This window comes from Acomys minous (genome assembly GCF_964271855.1).
Source record: "Acomys minous genome assembly, chromosome: 12".
Taxonomy (NCBI): Eukaryota; Metazoa; Chordata; class Mammalia; order Rodentia; family Muridae; genus Acomys; species Acomys minous.
In genome coordinates this window covers 39,362,429-39,382,667 of record NC_140493.1, presented here as the reverse complement: position 1 = coordinate 39,382,667, position 20,239 = coordinate 39,362,429, and the positions used below count along the sequence as shown (strand labels likewise).

The following is a 20,239-nucleotide window of genomic DNA, read 5'->3' as shown; positions in this document are numbered from 1 at the left end:
GGTAGCTTTGAGAAGACTAATCATTAAACCCCATACTATACTATACTGTGACCTAGAATTCAAAGGCCTCCTGGTTCTGTGAAAAGTGTCCAATGTCAAAGAAGGAAGAGTTGATGTCATCCTCCTGTTAGACCCTGTACATGGCTAAATGCTTCAAGTTGAAGCCCTAATTTGTACTGAGCACACATACCAGTGTGCCTTAGCCACCTAGGAATTGCATGGAGCCTAGCTTCTACTGCCAGATGTTTTGGGCCCTGACATCAAAGCACCTCATAAGCGATTGGTTGGGTTTGGTGCTGTCTACGAGTAGTGGATATGTTTTTAGCGCTTGCTCTCTGTGCTGTGAGCGAGTACAAGACTTTATACTAGCCGTCTAGTGGCAAAACAGGCGATTTGCTCACTAGAACATAAGGCAATATGATAGGGTGACCATATTCCTAGTTCTTTCAGGGACCTTGGAAAACACTTCATTTATCTAAGACATCAGACCTAGAGAGGGTGGATCAGTGACAAACCCAAATCACCCAGAAACTTAGACAAGGATGAGATGATAGGCCACTCTGTATTCCCAGTTCTCTGTGCATGCATGCTAAACATTCAAAACTTGTTTTCTTCCTCACAAAGCAAGCATCATCAGTGGATGCAGGGTGATGCCACTGTGGAGGCAGGGAGCACCAATTCTCTTCCCTTAAGTACAAAAGAGATGCTATCACGGTCCCGAATAGCGCAGCTGGGCGTGGTGGCGCACGCCTTTAATCCCAGCACTTGGGAGGCAGAGGCAGGCGGATCACTGTGAGTTCGAGGTCAGCCTGCTCTGCAAAGTGAGTTCAGGACAGCAAGGCTACATAGAGAAACCCTGTCTCGAAGAAAACAAACAAACACAAAAACAAAACAAAAAAACACAGTCCCAAATAGCAGATGCTCAGTTCCCAGTGTATCATTGTACATTAGCACGCCCAGACTAGTGTATGCAGAAAGCTAGAGTGATGCTAGTCATGAAGAGGGGTCCTCCACAGGTTAGTCCCCAACTAAAGTAGATGTGGGCTTCACCACCCACCTTTTTGTCTCCTGGGATGTGGATGAAGAATGAAAGGCAAAGCCGCATCCTCTAAGACGGGCAGCCCACTGGTTTGTGGAGTCCTCTGGACTATGCCCGAGAATAGTTTCCACACGGCACGGCTAACGTGCGCCTCTGTCTCACTCACATGCCACGTCTCATCACAGCGCCATGGATACTGCACTTTGGGGGAAGCTTTCAACAGACTGGACTTCTCAACTGCCATCTTGGATTCCCGAAGATTCAACTACGTCGTAAGGGTAAGTCTCAGGAGCCCAAGCTTAGCCAGATTCTTGAGTTGGATTGTTAACATTCATGTTGTCCTTGGGGGGGGGGCAGGATTATCATGATCCTGAGGGTTTCGTGGCAAGCAGAAACCTCTATTCCTCTCATCCTAGTACTTGAGGGTTTAGATGGAACCCCCCCATCAGACATGAAGTGTTATAATTCCTCAGTGAATCTGTCCATCAATAAGCCAGTTATCCCAAATGAAAATTCACTCCTGATCCTCCCACACATACCCCCTATTTAAGTGGGAGCATGCAGTAGGCAGCAACACCAGTGAAGGAGAGACTCTTGGGAAATGAGCCCCAAATTAAACTTGTACAGAAGCCTTCTTCTCACTCTACTGCTCCAGCTTGCTTTGGGTTATAGCAATCATTTAGGCCCCAAAATGGTTGCACTCGAAGCCCCTCAGTGTACCCCTCCCATGCCTCCCACCCCATACCAAGTCTCCATCTACAAGTCTGACACTGCTTTCTATTTTAAACCCTATTTTGAAACAATTAACGAAGTAGCATTAGTAAGTTTAACATGACTTTGAAGCTACTATGTGGGTGACTGTTTTTACACACACACACACACACACACACACACACACACACACACCGCTGTACATTTTTTGTTGATAGTTCACCCTGGGAAGAAGCAGCTGTTAAGCTTTTGGGGTTCTGGAGTCAGAGGGAATTTTCTCCTGTGGGTGTTGCTTGGCTTAGCTTTTGTTTTCTTTTTCTGGGTTGCGCAGCTTTTCGGTGCCCATCACACAGTCAGATGACTGCAGAGGCTCAGCCAGAGGGATGACATTCAAGCCCCCTTGAGGCCTGGTTCATTCACCTGTCATCTGGGCAGATACAGGCTGCCTGTGCAGAGTGACCTGGCCGAAGCCCAGGCCTTCAAGCAGCAGGTTGGAAGCCTTGGGCCGAGCCCATGACGCATGAGCAGTCCTGTCCACTCTCTGGCTGAGCCGTTCTTCAGTCCAAGAGGGATAAAAATAAGAGCCCCTCCTTGTGCAAAATGTTCCTGTCATCCGGCATGACTCCGCTGGTCGAGAGAGGTCATCTAGTCCTTGCAGTGCCGGCACACTAGTCTGGATGGTTGGAAATGGTCCCAGGGAGATCTGGAAACTTCTGTTGCTAAGAATATGAATAGTTTCCGTCATCTGTGTTAGAGGAGACACTCGGATCTGATTACGTGTTACAAATCGATCATCACAATGATCCGGTTTTAGATGGCTTCCATCCCACCTACTTTTCTTTTTAAAAATAAAAATAAAAAATAAAAAAGCAGAGAGCTCAGATTATAACCCAGCAGCGTACATTTTCACCTTTGCTTTTCTCAGTGTTCCTATGAAATGGAGATGTTTATATAATTTCCATGTAAACACACGGTACAGCCAGGTGACTGACTTATCTGAGGTCAGAGGACTATGGGAGGAACAAATTGCAGAATCGAAAACTGGGTAGTCTTAAGAGCTCATACTTGTATCTGCCTCCCTGGGTTCTTTCTAAGCAGAGAGGCTGAGAGCAAACGTCCTAAAGTCAGGCCTCATTTGGTTTCCTCTTCTGTAAGAGGGCTGTCCCTGGTATCAAAGGGAAGATGTGGAAACACAGTAATGCTTTTATACATGGCTGAGAGCTGCAGATTACAGCCAGCTATGCAGACTCAACCACTAATAGGTAATATTGCCTGCTTACCAAAACTACCATCGAGTCCCTATAAAAGGAGCGTGGAGGTTGGTGACTAGGAAGAGCAGCTGACTGCTGGGACACCAAGGCCAGGGAATGTTGCAGATCTCAGCTTTGGTTGCACATTGTAATCACCTAGGGAGCTGGTAGGTGACGGACACCCACCCAACGGGCCTTGGAATTAATTAATTGCAGGTTGTGTGTAGGTATTGGTGCCTTTTAAATAGCTGTGAGGGGAAACCCTGTGCGTTTTAGAGTCTGCAAACTAAACTGAGGACTTTATTCAGGGCTGAAATGTTGTATTTCGCATAATGAACTTTTAAACACCGCATCAAATTACAACCTGTGATCCGTCTGGTGGAAAGAGGGGAGCCTCTCGCACTTTCCGGCTTGAAGTCCAAACGGTATTAGCTGTGGTACCTTCCACTAATCAGATGACCCTCTGACCTGTGGAGCTGTGTCAAAGCCTTTCTCTGTGGATGAGGGAATGCAGTGTGAAAATGAAGATAAAGGGTATGAAAATGTTGTGCACGTCTCAGTGACTGAAGTGTGTTCGGCCATCTTTCTTGAGTGATTAATATGGAGAGTCTGGGTTTATAGTTAAAAGATTTGCCTCTTTCCAGTGGGACTTCTGAGGTACTGAGAATGGAGGAATATTTTTTTTAAATAACCCTCACTCTCTCTGCTGTGAGGCTCGGTGACAGGGGACATCAGGGTTTAACCTAAGCACCCCTATTCTTCAGTGAGTCACTGAGGAAGGCTGAGCTACTAAGGACCAGGGAGATGACGCGTCAGGTAAAGGCACTTGCCACACAAGCCTGGCACCTGGATCCACATGGTAGGAGGGACCGACTCCACGAATTGTCCTTTGCTATCCATATGTAAGCCACCATATGAGTGTACACACTCACACACAGATACGCACACGCAGGCACACACGCATGTGCACTAAGTAAATTTTATTTAATTTTTAACTTTTACATATACAGCTAAGTAAATTTAAAATTTTTTAAAATAAAATAAATAAATAATTTTTTAAAAACAACTTTTTTTAAAAAAAAAGAAAGAGACCCTGCCTCAAAGCAAGATGGAAGGAGTAAAAATGTCCTATGCCCTCCATACACTTGCTGTGACATGTGCACACACATGCTCAACATATACATTGCATACACATAAAATAAAAATAAATATTTTAAAACAAGATTTTAAAATTTTTATTTATTATTTATACAGTATTATACCTGCGTGTGAGCCAGCAGGCCAAAAGAGGGCACTAGATCTTATTATAGATGGTTATGAGCCACCATGTGGTTGCTGAGAATTGAACTCAGAACCTTTGGAAGACCAGACAATGTTCTTAACCTCTGAGCCATATCTCCAGCCCAACACAAGATTTTCTTATATATGATAAAATGTATCTATCTCCAAGACAGACTATTCTTCAAGGAGTAGGGGGCACTGCATTATTGGTATGAAATGGAATTCAGTTAAACTCCATAGCACCCCCCCAAAAATGACCTAGGGCTCCATGGTAGAGCACTTGCCTAGTACATGTAATGCCCTGGAGTCTAGCCCCAGTACTGAAAAAAATACACATATATATGTATGAGTGTAGGTCTTTACCTGGTACGGCTGAATATAGTGTAAAATACAGCTGGAATTGAATTCAGACTTGTATTACTTCAGAGTATGTGATATTTTTACATCTGCTATTAACCAGTGATGGCGACAGAAGTAAATAGACATGATTCTACCTTAAAGTCCACAACAGGAATAGGGCAAGCGCCTCAGGCCAGTCTGGCCCCCTACTTGTGTATGTATGCACCACAAGCCAAGAATGATTTGTATATTTTTCAAGTGCTTTTTAAAAATTGAGCAATCAAGTATAGTAATTAATAAGACATTAAAACTATGCACAACACCCCAATATCAGTGTCCATGCAGTTCCACTGGCGCTCAGCTGTGCACACCTGTTACATCCTGTCTGCAGCTCCTTCTATGCCAAGTGGAGGTTGGACTTGGGGTTGAGTGACAGTTCTTGTGGCCGGTAAGCCTGAAACATTTACTCTCTTTTAAAAGTGTTCGGACCTCCTGCTGTAGCATCTAGTTTGGTGGTTTGAAAAATATGTACCACAGTTTCCTGAGCCATCACCATAAGACAGAGTCTGAAGGCACCTGGTAGGTACTAACATACAGAGGAGGGGGTGACATGTCAAGTGTAGGTAGGTGACATAGAGGAGGTAGCCTGCAAAGTCTCAGGAGATAGGATCACGTGAACAGCTTACCCAAGAAAGACTACTGGGAAGGAGAAAGTGGGGTCTGAGCGGGTCTTGAGTAGCACTAAAGCTCAAGGAGTCTGGAGAAAGCAGGCAGGGCCCCTGTCTATCTGGAGATTACGGAGCAGAACATTCTGTCTGGATGAATCTAGCCGAGCATACAGGATCAGCTGAGGCTGTGGCCGTGCACAGTTTACACTTGATCATGAGCAAAACCTTTGTCATTCCTCCGGTACAATGGGAGTGACTGTCATAGACACCCCCACTCTCTGGAAGCTGTAGCTAACAGCAAATGAGATAAATGTGTGACTCATTTGTACCTAAGTGGACCAGTAGTGGCGATGATGGCTCAGTGAGATGTGGATAAACAAAGAGGTCATGACGTCATCTGGTAGACAGGAAGGGTCCACAGGGAAGAAAAACCTCAGCGAGTATGGAGAGCGTTGGAAAGGCATTGTTTTAGTAAGTGATGCTTTATGGCAGCTTCTGACATTCAACCAGGTACCAGGTATCTCTGCAGTTCACTGATCCTAACCCCTGGACCTCTACTTTGGTGAGACCAGGCTGTTGAGATGTGGTAAACTCGTTTTGAAGATGAGAAAGCGAACGTCAGGGAGGTGGGTGATTTGTACAAGGTTGCCTAGTCAAGAAGAGCCATGGGGGATTTAACCTGGTCCTCTGCACTGTGGTCCTGTACTTGGTCCTCCACCATATGCTCAGGTGGGCAAGTGCAGAATGGAGACTCCTTTCTTTAATTCAGTGTGTATGTGATGTGTGTGTGACATGTGAGCGCAAACATGCACATGCTACAACCCGTGCATGGAGGTCACAGGACAACTTTTGAACATTAGTTTTCTCCTTCCATCTTGGGTTGCAGAGATTGAGCCTAGGCCATCAGGCTTGTGTGCAGCAAGCACTTTTACCCACTGCGCCGTCGCGCTGCCCTCTGCCTTCTTCTCTCATCCAAGTGCTAACCAGGCCCGACCCTGCTTAGCTTCCGAGATCAGAAGAGCTCCGGCACGTTCAGGGTGGTATGGCCGTAGACTCTGCCTTCTTCTGTATCACGTAGCTATTTGCATGTGCGTGGACACATATTCACAGGAAAAGACCCTGATGCCAACATAACTTCAACCATCCCTCTCAGCTCTTCTACGGGATGAAAATGAGACGAACCACCTGGCAGCTACAGCTGCAATTACCAACCCAGGAAGTCCATGCAGAGCTTGGAATGCCCACTTCCTGACTAGGGTAAACTAGCCCCTGTGTGCTAGTGGGGCAGGAAGGACTATTCTCTGTGTCCCTCTGCAACACAACTTCAAGGCACATTCTTATTTTTTTTACCACACTACCACCCTAAATCTATTTAAATATTTCTAGCAAGTTGCTGCATTCCTACGGCCCCGAAAATGCATTTTTCCAAAAACATGTTTCCATTTAAGTTGGAGAGGGCTTGGCAAACAAAAGACCAAATATGACCCAATGAGTCAAATTTAAACCCAGTACTGAAATTAAGGGCCTGCTGATGCCAAGCCCCAGTGGGTTGTGATATGCATAATAGCCTGGCTCTTCGGGCAGGTTCCTGGGCCACAGTAACCTTGGATTAATTTGGTGCTTCACACACTTGGTGGCCTTCCTGACATGGAGGGCGGCCTCAGCCGTCAGGGTCTTAAAACTAGTGGTGTCTGAAAGAGCAGGGAGGAAGCCAGCCACTGCAGGAGCGGCAAGTCCACACAGCAGCAGCGTGCATCTGCCTTGAAATGACTCTCAGATATGATTTGAATTGCCATGTTTCCGTATTTTTCCAGCTGACTTTTCTTGTCCTGCTTTAGAAACTACTGGGTCAAAAGCGTGCTCTTTTGTAGGCACCCCGAAGCTAAGCACAGTAGCATAGATCTTAGAAACAGATTTTATGTTGAAGTCCACCTTGGATTCTTGCTGAGTCTGCACTTACTACAGAGTGAATAGGTGAACTGAGTCTTAAGTTAAGTACAAGCCTAGTGCGCATCCCAAAAGGATGCTCAGGAAGATATGGATACTGATCTAGAACTCAAAGGCCTCCTGGTTGAGTGAAAAGTGTCTAGTGTCAAGGAAGGAAGAGTTGACACCATCCTCCTGTTAGATCCTGTACATGGCAGAATCCTTCAAGTGAATGCTTTCGAAGCCCAGATTTGTACTGAGGCCACGTACCAGTGTGCCTTAGCCACCTGAGAATTGCACGGAGCCTAGCTTCTGCTGCCGGGAGTTTTTGGCCCTGACATCAAAGCACCGCATAAGTGATCGGTTGGGTTTGGTGCCATCTAGGAGCACTGGATATGGCTTCTTGAAGGAAGCAGAACCAGAGATGCTTCTTTCAGGCAGGGTTGGCCAGGATTTGGCCCGATGGAGAGGCAGGTAGAAGGCTTTGCAGGAACAAAACGTGCGCGCGGAAACCTGGAGATGGGAAGGGACGGAGCAACAGGGAGTGACGAAGACTTGAGGCTGAGGACACTGTCACATTCAGCCTCATAGACCCATAGGAAGAGGTGGAACGTTCTAGAGTAGATGAGGCCATGCTGGAAGAGCTGAGGAGCTCAGTTTAAACAGCATCACCAAGGAGGACATGGCTGCTCAAATCAGGAACCCTTGGTATGTTCCAAAGTAACTGAGAGAGATGAAGGATGGAGAGACACAGTTCTTTGGACTAAGGATACAATTAATTCGTATAAACTTGGCCATCTACATCATTTTAGCTCCCTTAGTTCAAGAGCAGTTTCACTTGCAAATAATATTTACCCAGTCTTGACGTGCCTGGAGATTATTAATGTGGCTGAAATGTTTCTTCTTACAACCTGCCAGTGTTCAAGCTCAAAAGTCAGGACAAAGCTTTCCAGGGTTGTGAGCTGTGTTATCCATGGGATATAAATAAGGATCTTAGAAGAACACGGGACCTTGGTGCAGGCGGAGGTGCTGCCTAATGTAACTGAAGGCTTGTTACAAGTGACGCCACCTTCCAGTGGGCACTCGGCTCGGGCACTGAGCGCGTGACACATAGCTCGGACTTGTTGATACTGGGAACTCTTCTCTGCTTTTGGTCAGGCTGACAGATTTTCCAAGCAAGTTATGGAGAACCTCTCTTCCTAGGAGATGAAAGAGTGTAGACATGCGCCTACTCTTTTATTGTTTGCTTGTTTGTCTTTAGCAACAAGGTCTCTCTGTAGTACAGGCTGGCCTCAAACTCACAGAGATCCACCTGCCTCTGCCTCCCAAGTACTGGGATTAAATGCACGTGCCATCACACCTAGCCAAGACACAAATATATTCTTCAACAGTCTTTTTGGCTTTTCAAGACAAGGTCTTTCCTGTGTAGCCCTGGCTGTCCTGGAATTCACTCCATAGACCAGGCTGGCCTCAAACTCAGACATCTACCTGCCTCTGCCTCCCAAGTGCTGGGATTAAAAGCATGGCCCACCACACCCAACCAAGACACAAATATATTTTTATATAGTCTTAAAAATATCCCTCATGAGATAGACTCTACATGGCCAACCTCCATTTGGGTTTGACCTTTTAAACTAACAGGAAGCAGACCTACTATTTTTACCAATACCTCTGAGGCTTGATTGTCAGCATCTCTGTAGAGGTTAGCCTTTCAGAGGGGGATTGAGGTTTTTTGGGGGGTAGGTATCCTTTGGGACTTTGTCCTAGAGCACCACTTTGACACCAGATGACCACCAACCTGAAAGTGTAGGCAATCTAGAATTACATCATTTGACTATCAGGAAGTACCTTATCCCAATCAGCAGTGCATTCGGGTCAACTGTTTCCAGAACCCTTTCAGAAATAATACTCTTTGATTCTCAAAGACAAATGTATAAAAATCAAGTACATGTGGAGTGACTGGCTTATAATAAGCAGGGGTGATGTAGTAAACCAGGTTCCCTCTAGGGCTTTGAGGGGGAGCTTCTGATTGGACAGGAAGCGAGTGTGTGAAGCTCAGCAAAGCTGTGCATAAAGGAACAGTGAAGGGTTGGGAAAGTTGGATGGATGGAACGGGGGCTGGTTTTCAGGTAAGATGTCTGGGAGATCTCTCTGAGCTCCATCCATCCAGGCAACATCTGAGCTAAGACCTGCGGGATGAGATGGAGCCATGCATGTAAAGATGCGGCGGAGGCGGAGACCCACAAGTGGGCACAAACTTCACCTGTTCAAGGAATACTTGGGCTGCATAGCAGGGGCAGAGCGAGTTTGGGGCCGCTGTGCAAAAGGAGGCTGGTGAAGGGCAGGAGGTAGGCCCAGGAGGACCTTGTCAGTTGTGGAAAGGAGCTTGGGGATTTTGCCACATGCAGAAGGAAACCATCTAAGCTTTTGAGTGGTGCAGTGATATGATATCTTTTTAGAAATAATAGTGCTAGGCTAGGGAGATGGTTCAGAGTAAAGGCACTTGCCACCAAGCCTGATTACCTGAATTCAAGTCCAGAGTGCACATAAAGGTGAAAGTTGGGAACCAAACCAACTCCCACTCACAGTGTTCCTTGATGTCTACTCACAGAGTTCTTTGATGTCTGCGCGCACATGGCGGCACACATGTACATAAATGTTAAAGTGCTATGCTAGGATGAACTGCTTTTTACTAAAGGACGATGGGAGGAATTGCTTTTGCCCAGTGGCCATCCAGGCAGCACATCAAACTGTAGAATATATACACTCTGAGATTTGCTGCGTAGCTTTGCCTGCTGTTGGGGTACCCTAACCCAACCCATATTGTATCAACTGGCTATGACTGTGTGCCCCTGTATTCTCAGTGCTGGCAGGATAGGTGGTACTGTCATTTCTATAGCCCACAAGACTTGATTTCTCGATGTGAATGTTTGTCACCTCCTCACCTGCCCAAAAAGGGTGTAAACAGAGTGGTCAGTCATTCTCTGAGATTTATCATGTTAAAAGGCAAGCTGCCGTGTAGTAGGTGACATAGCAGTCAGTCTGGACAAAAAGCGACACTAAGAGATAGAAGGGTCTACCAACAGCCCTGCAGCTGGTTGGTTCCAAGTGAGTAAGCTGTGAAACCTCTCCCACTATGCTAATAAGCCTTTTCGTATCAGGAAGGAGGAGTGGCTTCTGATGAATAAAGAGCTGGTGGCTGGAGTTGTGGGAGGAGCCAAGCCAGAGGATGAGCTGGAGAAGCATTCAGTTGAGGGGGGGATGGGGGGGGAGGAAGTTGGGTCAAGCGTACGTTGCTAGCAGAGGAGACTGCCCCCAGCAAAAAGGCTAACAGGCTTATACTATATAGATGTCTCCGTCTCTTTATTATGAAACCCCAAGAGGGACCCCGAAAAGCCCCTCAACAGCTTGCAGCTAGACTTTTCTCCATCATCTCCAAAGACCAGCAAGAGCCGAGGCTGATGGGCAGGATGTGGTCTGGGCATGTGATGACCACCCCCTGCCTGCAGTAGCAAGCTTCATTCTTTCAGTGCACCGTGAATCCGTACACAGAATGGCAGTCCCCCCCCCCCCACTGCCCACTCACAATGACACCATGGCATTCAGGGGCAGCCTAGAGCTTGACTTCCTCCTGTTCCCCTCCACCTCTGCCTCCCCTTCAACACGGCCACAAATTACTGGCCCCTGAGCTAAAATTTGCTCAGCAGAAAACAGCTACTTCCAAACAAGACATTTTCCTCTACCCTCTCCTTCTCCTGTGGCTAAGGGCAAAGGGTCCCATTGGCTCAGTCATCTTGGTAAACAAATTACCGGATACAAATCTATTCTCTGGGGCAAACAGCTCTCTTAACAACAAAATGACAGACTCATCCCATCATTGTTGGTATCACATGACACTCTCTGCTGCTGCTTGGCAGTAGGGTTGTATGGATGTAGGAGGTCGTCGACCCCTCGGTGAACGCACAGCCAGTGCCTCTTTCTCAATGTGTGTCAGTAAGATTTTCTGGGCCTTATTTCACCTCAGCATGGAAGCTAATCATAGCACAGTGTTGATACAAAGTTTCCAGATTCTTCCCCAAGACAATAACAAGTATTGCTCCAATTGTTAGAATAAACTTTGGCCCTATATACCAACTTATTGATTATCCAAGCACATATTCTCTGCTAGACATATGTGGACTCATCTCCCCCGCCCCCCCCCCCCACTTTTTCTCCTGCTGCTTAATTGCTCTGAGCCTTCCCGTCTTTGTTTGTCAAACAGGGAAGGTGACCTCTTTGTTGTTGAAAACTGAGACCGTGCAGGTGAACTATGTGGCACTATCTTTGCCCATAGTAAATATCCACCGTTGATAGCAAAATATGGCTTCATGGTAGAAGCACCCCTGAAAGTCATGAAGTGTATCTACAGAGAGCTATTAAATGTGTCATAAATGAAATAAAGATGCCAGAGGAATATTAACGTCTGAAAGCAGCATCTAGTTGACACCAAGTACGATTGAAATAGAGTCTTTAAACAAGCTGTAGTTTACCCTAGTAGTTCACTGTTTTCTGCCTGGCGATTATTTTATCTAAGCTGTCTTTTCTATAGCTACTGAGTATATTCTTGATACCTGGCACATTGTGAGGGTTTGATGAACTATTTAATCTTCAGAACAGTTTGAAAGTGGGTGCTATCATTACACAAAATTTATAGATAGAAAAACTGAAGCAGGCAGTTTGACTCTGGAACCTTCACTTATGCTTTGTTTTCTTTTTTGTTTGTTTGTCTGTTTGTTGTTTTTTCAAGACAGCCTTGGCTGTCCTGGAGTCACTTTATAGACCAGGCTGGCCTGGAACTCACAGAGATCCGCCTGCCTCGGCCTCCCAGAGTGTTGGGATTACAGGCTTGCACCACCATGTCTGACTATGGGACCTTCACTTATAATCTTTATGATGTGTACCAGAACTGACCCCAGGACCACATCAGCCCCCCATTTGTTTTTATAAATAAAGTTTTGTTGATAGACACAAGTGCACATTAGTTTACATATTGTCTGTGGTTGCTTTTGTGCTACAACTGCAGATCATTTTTAGTATAAAAACTGTATGACCCATGAACCTTAAAACAGTTACTATTTGGGAGCCAGGCATGGTGGTGTGCTCCCTTAATGCCAGCACACGGGAGGCAGAAGCAGGTGGCTCACTGTGAGTTTGAGGCCAGCCTGGTCCACAATGTGCGTTCCAGGACAGCCAGTGATATTACACAGAGAAACCATGTCTCAAAGAACAAAAATAAACATAGTAAAAAACCAGTTACTCTTTGTCACTTTAAAAGGTTTGCCTATTCCAGCTGTCAACCTTAAACTTCCCCTAAAAGACTGTCATTGAGGGGAAGAATAATTTTAATAGTGATAATGACATTTTATGTTTGGTACTCAGAGTAAGTTTATATTTTTCTCTCACTTGATTCTCAACACTCCTGTTGGTAGCCTTCTTTGTTGTTGTTTTGTGTTGTGTTTCCTGTAGGTAGTCTTTTTATTGGCATTTGGAAATACAAAACCAAGTTAGATGACTAGACAGTAAATTCTGTGCGTCTGGGGATCATGTGTTTTTTTTACTTCATTCCCTGTCACTGGCCTCAATGCTAGGACAGAGCAGACACAGAGAGATTCTTGCTAAATGAATGACAGTTATAAAGGTCACCCAGACAGAGACCCCGATTCTCCTGTTCCAGGGCTCCATAGCTGCCTAGAAATGAAAGCAGGGACTTTCCTTGAAGATAGAGTGAAACAAGGTAAGAAGAGTTGACATGTCACCCTACCGCCAGTTGACAGTTTGCTGCTATGTCCCTCTCTCGCCTCAGTTAATAAAGATAAGCTCGTCCCACAGAGCTTTTCGCTTCCCCTAAACATACACTCAGCAGAGGCTTCTTAGATGCACAGTTGGGGCCTGAGGCTGAGGTTTTATTTCTCTCTCTCTCTCTCTCTCTCTCTCTCTCTCTCTCTCTCTCTCTCTTTTTCCTTTTGATTAGTGCCTTTTTAGATGAGATTAATACTGACACCCTGGCAAGCTGGTGGTCACATGGCACCCATGTTTTGGATGCATTCCTGGCTGATCGCAGGCTGCCCCCTGCCTCACCTCCTACCCAAAGATGAGTCACAGTGCTCAGCCGCCTGCCCTGCAGGAACAGGCTCTGGGCTCCAGAGCTTTTGTTTTCTTTCATCTTGCTTTATGCTAGTCATGTGAGGCTCTGGGTATTAATAAACTATCAGCCTGGCCTTCTAGAGCCTGCTGTTGCTCAGGGAGAAAATGAAAGGTTTGTGTTCCTCTTTCCTCTGTCACGTGACGATTGGTGGCAGGACTCAACCAGACGGGCACAGAGCCCTGTGGTCACTGTGGATGAACAGAGCCTACCCCCGGGTATGTTTTGATGCCTTGCCTGTCAGCGTCACTCTTGTCAGCTCCTGACTTCTAAGTTTGGGTCTCTGGCAGTAAGTGCAACACGGCAGCGTCACCACCACCACCTCCTCCTCCTCCTCTTCTTCCTCCTCCTCCTCCTCCTCCTCTTCCTCCTCCTCCTCCTCCAAGTCAGGAGGCCACACCACCCCCTGCACATGTGAAAGAAACCAAACCTAGCAGGAAGCCATGTGAGATTTATAACTTTTTGTTTCCAATTTGAAGTAAAATTATATTCAAGGAACTAGATCTGTATGTGGCTTGACAGGGGTCCAAAGGGCTCAACAGGGACCAGTGGTTAAGTAAGTGCCTAGGACACCACAGAGGTGCTGCTCTAAAGGAGCACAGAGGTGCTGTTTCTCACCCTTCCTAATGCTGTAACCCTTTAATACAGTTCCTGCTGTCATGGTGACCCCCAACCATAAGATCATTTCCGTTGCTACTTCCTAACTGTAATTTTGCTACTGTTACAAGTCGTAATGTAAATATTTTTGGAGATACAGGGTTGCCAAGGGGGTGGCGCCCACAGGTTGAGAAGCGCTGGCCCAGGGCATGGGTCCAAAGTTAGCCCTTCCCTAAAGCCCTGCTTTTCTTTTCGTTTCTTGTGTTCTCATATAGTTTTGTTTTCAAAGTACAGATTTTTGGATTTTACTTTGTTTTTTTTTCCTTCTTCCTTGATTCTGGCATCCAATACAGTATCCTACTCCATCAATGGATGACCTCATAGAGATCAGGCAGGGCCCCCATCCGATGAAACACTCTCAGAAAGCTTCCTAGGGCTGAGGCTGTAGCTCAGTTGGTAGAATGCTTGCTTGCTTGCTTAGCATGCACAAAGGCTGGTGTTTCATCACCAGATCTCATAAGCCAAGCGTGGCGGGATGCACCAGTGTTCCCAGCACTAGGGAGGTAGAAAACAGAGGATCAGGGTCATCCTTAGCTATGGAGTAAGTTTGAAGCCAGCCTGAACTACATGAGACCCTGTCTCAGAAAAAAAAAAAAAGTCAGAAAATTTTGTTCTAGATCAAAGGCTAGCCTGTTTAATTTTGTGATGATAGAGAACCAAGGGGTCCACTGAGGTCTCCTTACGCAGAGATTCCAAAAACACCGATACAGCTTTTTAGAATTAGCATATAGTAGTGATACAGAATAATAAACATAATTATGATATTTTCATATATGTAAATGATGTGTTTTGAGCATAGTCACTTCTGTTACCTCTCTTTTATCTCTTTCTTATTGGGGAATCTTGATTTTCTAAGTTCAATTTACTGAGCCTGAGTCGGTTTGGTTTTTCTTAGGGGCTTGATTTGAGCCTCTGGGGAGAGATAGGTAGACATACTGTACACCCTCAGTTTCTATTCCTTGGTATCTTTCTATTTAAAAAGGTAAGTACAGCAAAGGAGTCTAATGATCAGACAGGCTTGCTGAGCATGAAAAGCAGGCAGTGTCGGAAAAGAATCATCCTTTCCTTGGGATGCACAGTCACCAAACACGAGCTTTGCTGTGCCCTGAGACCAGTGGGCCAGTGAAAGCAAGTTCAAGTCGGGGCAAGAACAGTTCCCCCTGGGAGAGACTGTGCAGAGCTTCGGTGTTCACAGGTCATGAGAGGGTTCTGTTCCCTTCGGAATACTGTCAGCTCTCCTTTCCAAGGTGGGCCAAATAGAACAGATCAGCCCTGGCTGAAGCCCAAACCTTTTATATATAAAAGAAAAAAAGCAATTAAATATTCAGCTTGATTCCTGGTTTCGAATTACCCCACCATTTGTCTTTCACTCCGAGCAGAGCATCTGCTTTCTGTTACCTGGTGCCCTTGCCTGCTGTTTATCTCTCCCCCACCCCCACCGTCAGTCTGTATCTGCGCGTCATGTGACTCAAAAGTAAAGATTAGAGGAGAAAAATATCTCTGTATTCTAAGCCTGGCAACTTCTATTTTTATCCACAGCTGTTAGAGCTGATAGCAAAGTCACAGCTCACATCCCTGAGTGGCATCGCCCAAAAGAACTTCATGAACATTTTAGAAAAAGTAGTACTGAAAGGTAAGCTCCGCTGCCCTCCCTCAGCCCTTTTTATAGGCGTGGGAATAGGCAGGTGGATTTTCTCTATCAAGTAGCATGTCACTAGGCTTAAAGGAATGTGAGTGGATGGAAATGAATAACGTCAACTGAGTTTCAGGGGTACCAGCTTCCAGCTCAGAAAGAAAAAAGGTACCACCTATGCCCTTGGCAAAGAAAAGGACCACTTCTCCCTTGGCACCTCTTTAGGATCGTGTTTGCCCTGCCTTAAGGTTGACTGGCTTCTCGATGAGGACATGCGCTGCACACGACCCTTCCCCATGGAGCTGCAGCTGTGTGCAAGGCAAAAATCAAGGCATAGACTCTCTGAACTGAGGGAGACCTTAGACCTCTAAGTACACTGAGTCATTTCACACATAAGCGACCTGAGGCATGGGAGAAATAATGGTCCAGAGATTTGCCAGACAGGGTTAGGACCCAACCTTTTGAACACCGCGCCCCTCCCCCAAACTGCAGTCGCCCACTGATCGAAGCAGGTGTCCCACTGCTTGCTCATCAGGTGGATGCTTGGCACTGGTAGAGCAATGGAAACAGGAAAGATAGAGCTCTTTAGAAACCCAGGGAGAAGAGAACAAAGAAGGACCTAGATGATGGAAACTAGATCCATTAGCCGGGTGTAGAATAAACACCGGTGAGAAAGAAGGCAGTATCCTAGGAGGAAGTGCCCAGTAACAGTAGCAGACAACGAAGAAGAAAACCCCACTTGTAACATGCCTGATTTCAATAACGTAACTTTGATTTCGTTTTGTCCACTCAAGTCCTCGAAGACCAGCAAAACATAAGACTCATAAGGGAACTTCTCCAGACCTTGTACACGTCCTTATGCACACTGGTCCAGAGAGTCGGCAAGTCTGTGCTGGTGGGCAACATCAACATGTGGGTGTATCGGATGGAGACTATTCTACATTGGCAGCAGCAGCTGAACAGCATCCAGATCAGCAGGGTAAGTGCAAGACCCGCCCACACCACTATGGTTTCCTCCACTCAGACACTGAGCAGAAGTGCAGCCTCCTCTGGTGATGGTGGGAGCTGGTCGCTTCTGATTTGTGCTGAGGATGTGACGTGAGGGGTGGTCCTGCTAAAGGGGGAGTGGGAAGAAAGAACTTGGGAAAACAGGTGGAAGGAATGTGAAAGATGACAGCCAAATGGAACATCATGCAAAACAAAAACAAAAACAAAAATGCTGTTGGATTCGGGATGCTGGCCTTCCTGCTGAAGTCTTCAGTGGGGACTTGGGAGCTCTCTCTCCTCATTTCCTCAAAAAGAATGAGCTGTTTGTGGGTTGGGGACAATGCCTTCAATATAACAGAACCCGGAAGACAGTGGCTCGGAGAACTGGTACCACCAGCCTTTTAGAATCTCAGTTCTATTTATTGGTAGTGATGACAAAGGATATCACTTGAATTGAGCTTAGATATACATGTAAGACTCAACTAAAAGCCTGTAGATTACTGGCACATGGCTATATACTTCTTTTTGGCTTTCAGAATAAAAAAAAAAATCACTGTTGGCTCCCATCGTCTTAATGGTGAGCAGGAAGAGCAAGGCACACACAAAACTGTGAATGTTGCTGGTATAATCTCTCAGTGCTCACCGATGGACAGGCACACTCGGGAGGCTCACACAACACTTTGCTCACTTATCTAATCACACACTGGGCTGGTTAAGTGGCTTCCGGGACCCACACAGCTTGGAATTGCACCATGTATCAGGTGAAGGTGACGTGCAGAAAACCCCGTGACCTCATCTAAATAATTACCTTGCCGTATGATGTTTTCAAAAAGCACATTCTCTCCTTACAATTAATTCTTTTTCTGCACCTTGGTTTCTTACATTCTGAAGCAGAGGGAATAATTAGAAACCTCTAGTTACATGGCTTCCTTAGAGTCACTTAGGCTTCAATGCCCCTGCTTGTACACCCCCACATACTTGTGTACATGCACACAGCTGCATGTATCTGCAAACACATGCATGCAAAGAGCAGAACAGAGCCCAAATGTAAGTCTTCTTTCAGAAATCATCCCCATTGTTGGATTGTTTTAAGAAAATTAATCGTGGCTGAGTGGTAATCCCAACACTTGGGAGGCAGAGGCAGGTAGATCTCTGAGTTTGAGGCCAACCTGGTCTGCAAAGTGAGCTCCAGAATAGCCAGGACTACACAGAGAAAAACTGTCCCGATAAGAAGGAGGGAGAAGGGGAAGGAGAAGGGGGAGGAGGAGGAGGAGGAGGAAGAAAGAAAGGAAGGAAGGAAGGAAGGAAGCTAAGCATTTATTGTGGACAGTGTAATTTAATAAATTATCTGAGTCTCATCTCTGAAGTATAAGCATAGCTTAGCAATGTACATTTAAGACAGGGTTTCCTTCTTCTCTCACAGGAACCTCACACAGACCTGCTACCTGATTTCCAGCATTCTCTATGGCCTACACTAAATATTCCATCTTATTCCTCAGAGAAATTCCCAACCAGTGATAGACATGAGCAGGGCCCATTTGTTCCAGTGACATCTTCCCTCTAGTAACGTGGGAGAACCCATTTAGATGGTCTAGCTTGCCCTGAGCTGTTCCCGCTTGCCACCTCAGATGATGTGTTGCCTATCCTTACCCCCTATTCCTTGCACTTCCGTGACCTTTCTTCCTTAAGCCCTCCTTAGGCAAACCCTCTTGAAAGGCAGCCGTTGTAATTACTGTACCCTTCATAGGATGGCACTGAAGCAGGGACCGGAGGGCCTTCCCAGCACTACACAGCAATCAGGCTAAGAGCTAACATCAGAATCTTGGACTGTTTATTCCTAAAATGGCAAAAGCATGCACAACATCAGTGGCTTCCTAACTTTTTCACAACTACTTATCCACTGACTCAGCTTATTTTCAAAACACTCCTCTGTAGAAGACATGGGACACTGAAGCTCATCTCCTCCCAACAGCTGCTTGAGGTGCTCGAGAAGAACCCCACACTTCTGCACACTACCTCAGGGCCTCTTGGCTCACAGCTGTCCTGGTCTCTTTGCTGTTGTTGTTGTTGTTGTTTAAGATGCATTTATTATTATGTATACAGTGCTCTGCCTGCATGTACACCTGCAGGCCAGGAGAGGGCATCATCACATTATAGAGCCTGTGAGCCATCATGTGGTTGCTGGGAATTGAACTCAAGACCTCTGGAAGAGCAGTCAGTGCTCTTAACCTCTGAGCCATCTCTCCATCCCCCCTCCCATCTCTTAAAGCCCCCATCACCCAATCTCCTTCAGAACCTCTCTGACTAGGAGACATGATTTCCTGCATGTACATGTCTCTCCATCTACTGCTTTATAATCTCCAAAGGGAAAGACAGCGTCACCTTCTGCCCTGTGCCTGGCACAGGCGGTCAGTGGATTTTAGTTGAAGAGGTGAATGTTTATTGGAAGAGGCAACAACTTCCCCCACTCCCCCCACCCCTGCCTGCGTGAAGTACATAGTCAGGGTTCAGGGGAACATGACTGGAGAATGTCGCCCTAGATTGTGGATGACAGGGATAAGTTAACAACTGCATATTCAGTCTCCCCATGCTTGACTTTCCTCATCTGGAAAACAGAGGCAGAGATGCCCGTCTCCTAGCCCTGTGTGAGATTTAACGTAGGCATGAGGTTGCACAAGCTAATCCACAGACAGCAGCTGGAGCAGGGCCTGGTATGTGGAAAGCATTAGTATAGATGCATCAGGTGCTATGATCAAGGGCTTTGCCCGTGCGCACACAGACTGTAAATCCTTGCCATGTGATCATTAACTTATCTAGTCATTCGTTGTAGTTAAGATACATGGCTGGAATGTATCGGGCACCGTGCTAACTGCTTCTCTGCATTATCTCAGCTCTTCTACCCAGCCACACTGCAGGATGTTCATTTCCTTGTTTTCTAAATGAGAAAAGTCGCCCTCAGCATCCACATGGGGGGGCCCCAGGGGGGGTATAGATTCAAAGATGCCCTGGAGGCTCACGGATCTTGTATATGGAGGCATAGTGACTGCATAGTCTACACACATCCTCCTGTGCACTGCTAATCCTCTCCAGCCCAATTCTAATACCTTGTAGGGTATACATAGGGCAAGAGGACAAGAAAAAGAGCCTGTACACAGTCAATACAGATGCATTTCCCCCCGAATAGTTTGCATCTGTGATTCATTGAATTTAAGGCTGTAGAAACCAAGAACGTGGAGGGCAGAATGTGCAGGGGCCTCTACAAGGAGGTCTGGCATCCAAACAGGCTGCTCTCAGAGAGGCTGTAGGTGTAACTGCTGGCCTTTTCCCCACTCTGCCTTCTCCTGAGTAAGGAGCTCTGAGCTGGACGTGTTGTTCTAAGAGCTGTATAGAAAGAAGAGCTTCCCATATAAATCCCCAGCTCTTAAGGGGCGTGGTGGCTCAGGCCTGTAGTAACCTCAGCACACTTGGGAAGTGGAGGCCAGAAGCTGGGGAGCTCCAGGTCATCTTCAACTACGTAACAAATTTAAAACCAGTCTGGACTATGAGATCCTGGGGCCGGGAGATGCG

At 46.3% G+C, this 20,239-nt stretch overlaps 1 protein-coding gene across 1 annotated transcript in view; it reads left to right on the top strand.

Annotated features, from left to right (window-relative positions):
* FBXO32 (F-box protein 32) overlaps window positions 1-20,239 on the top strand; it is a 39,921-nt gene that overhangs the window by 8,454 nt on the left and 11,228 nt on the right. Inside the window, exons 4-6 of the mRNA XM_084751004.1 lie at window positions 1,225-1,317; window positions 15,592-15,685; window positions 16,480-16,664. Of these exons, the coding sequence (XP_084607130.1) occupies window positions 1,225-1,317; window positions 15,592-15,685; window positions 16,480-16,664 (372 nt within the window). The remainder of the gene's footprint in view (window positions 1-1,224; window positions 1,318-15,591; window positions 15,686-16,479; window positions 16,665-20,239) is intronic.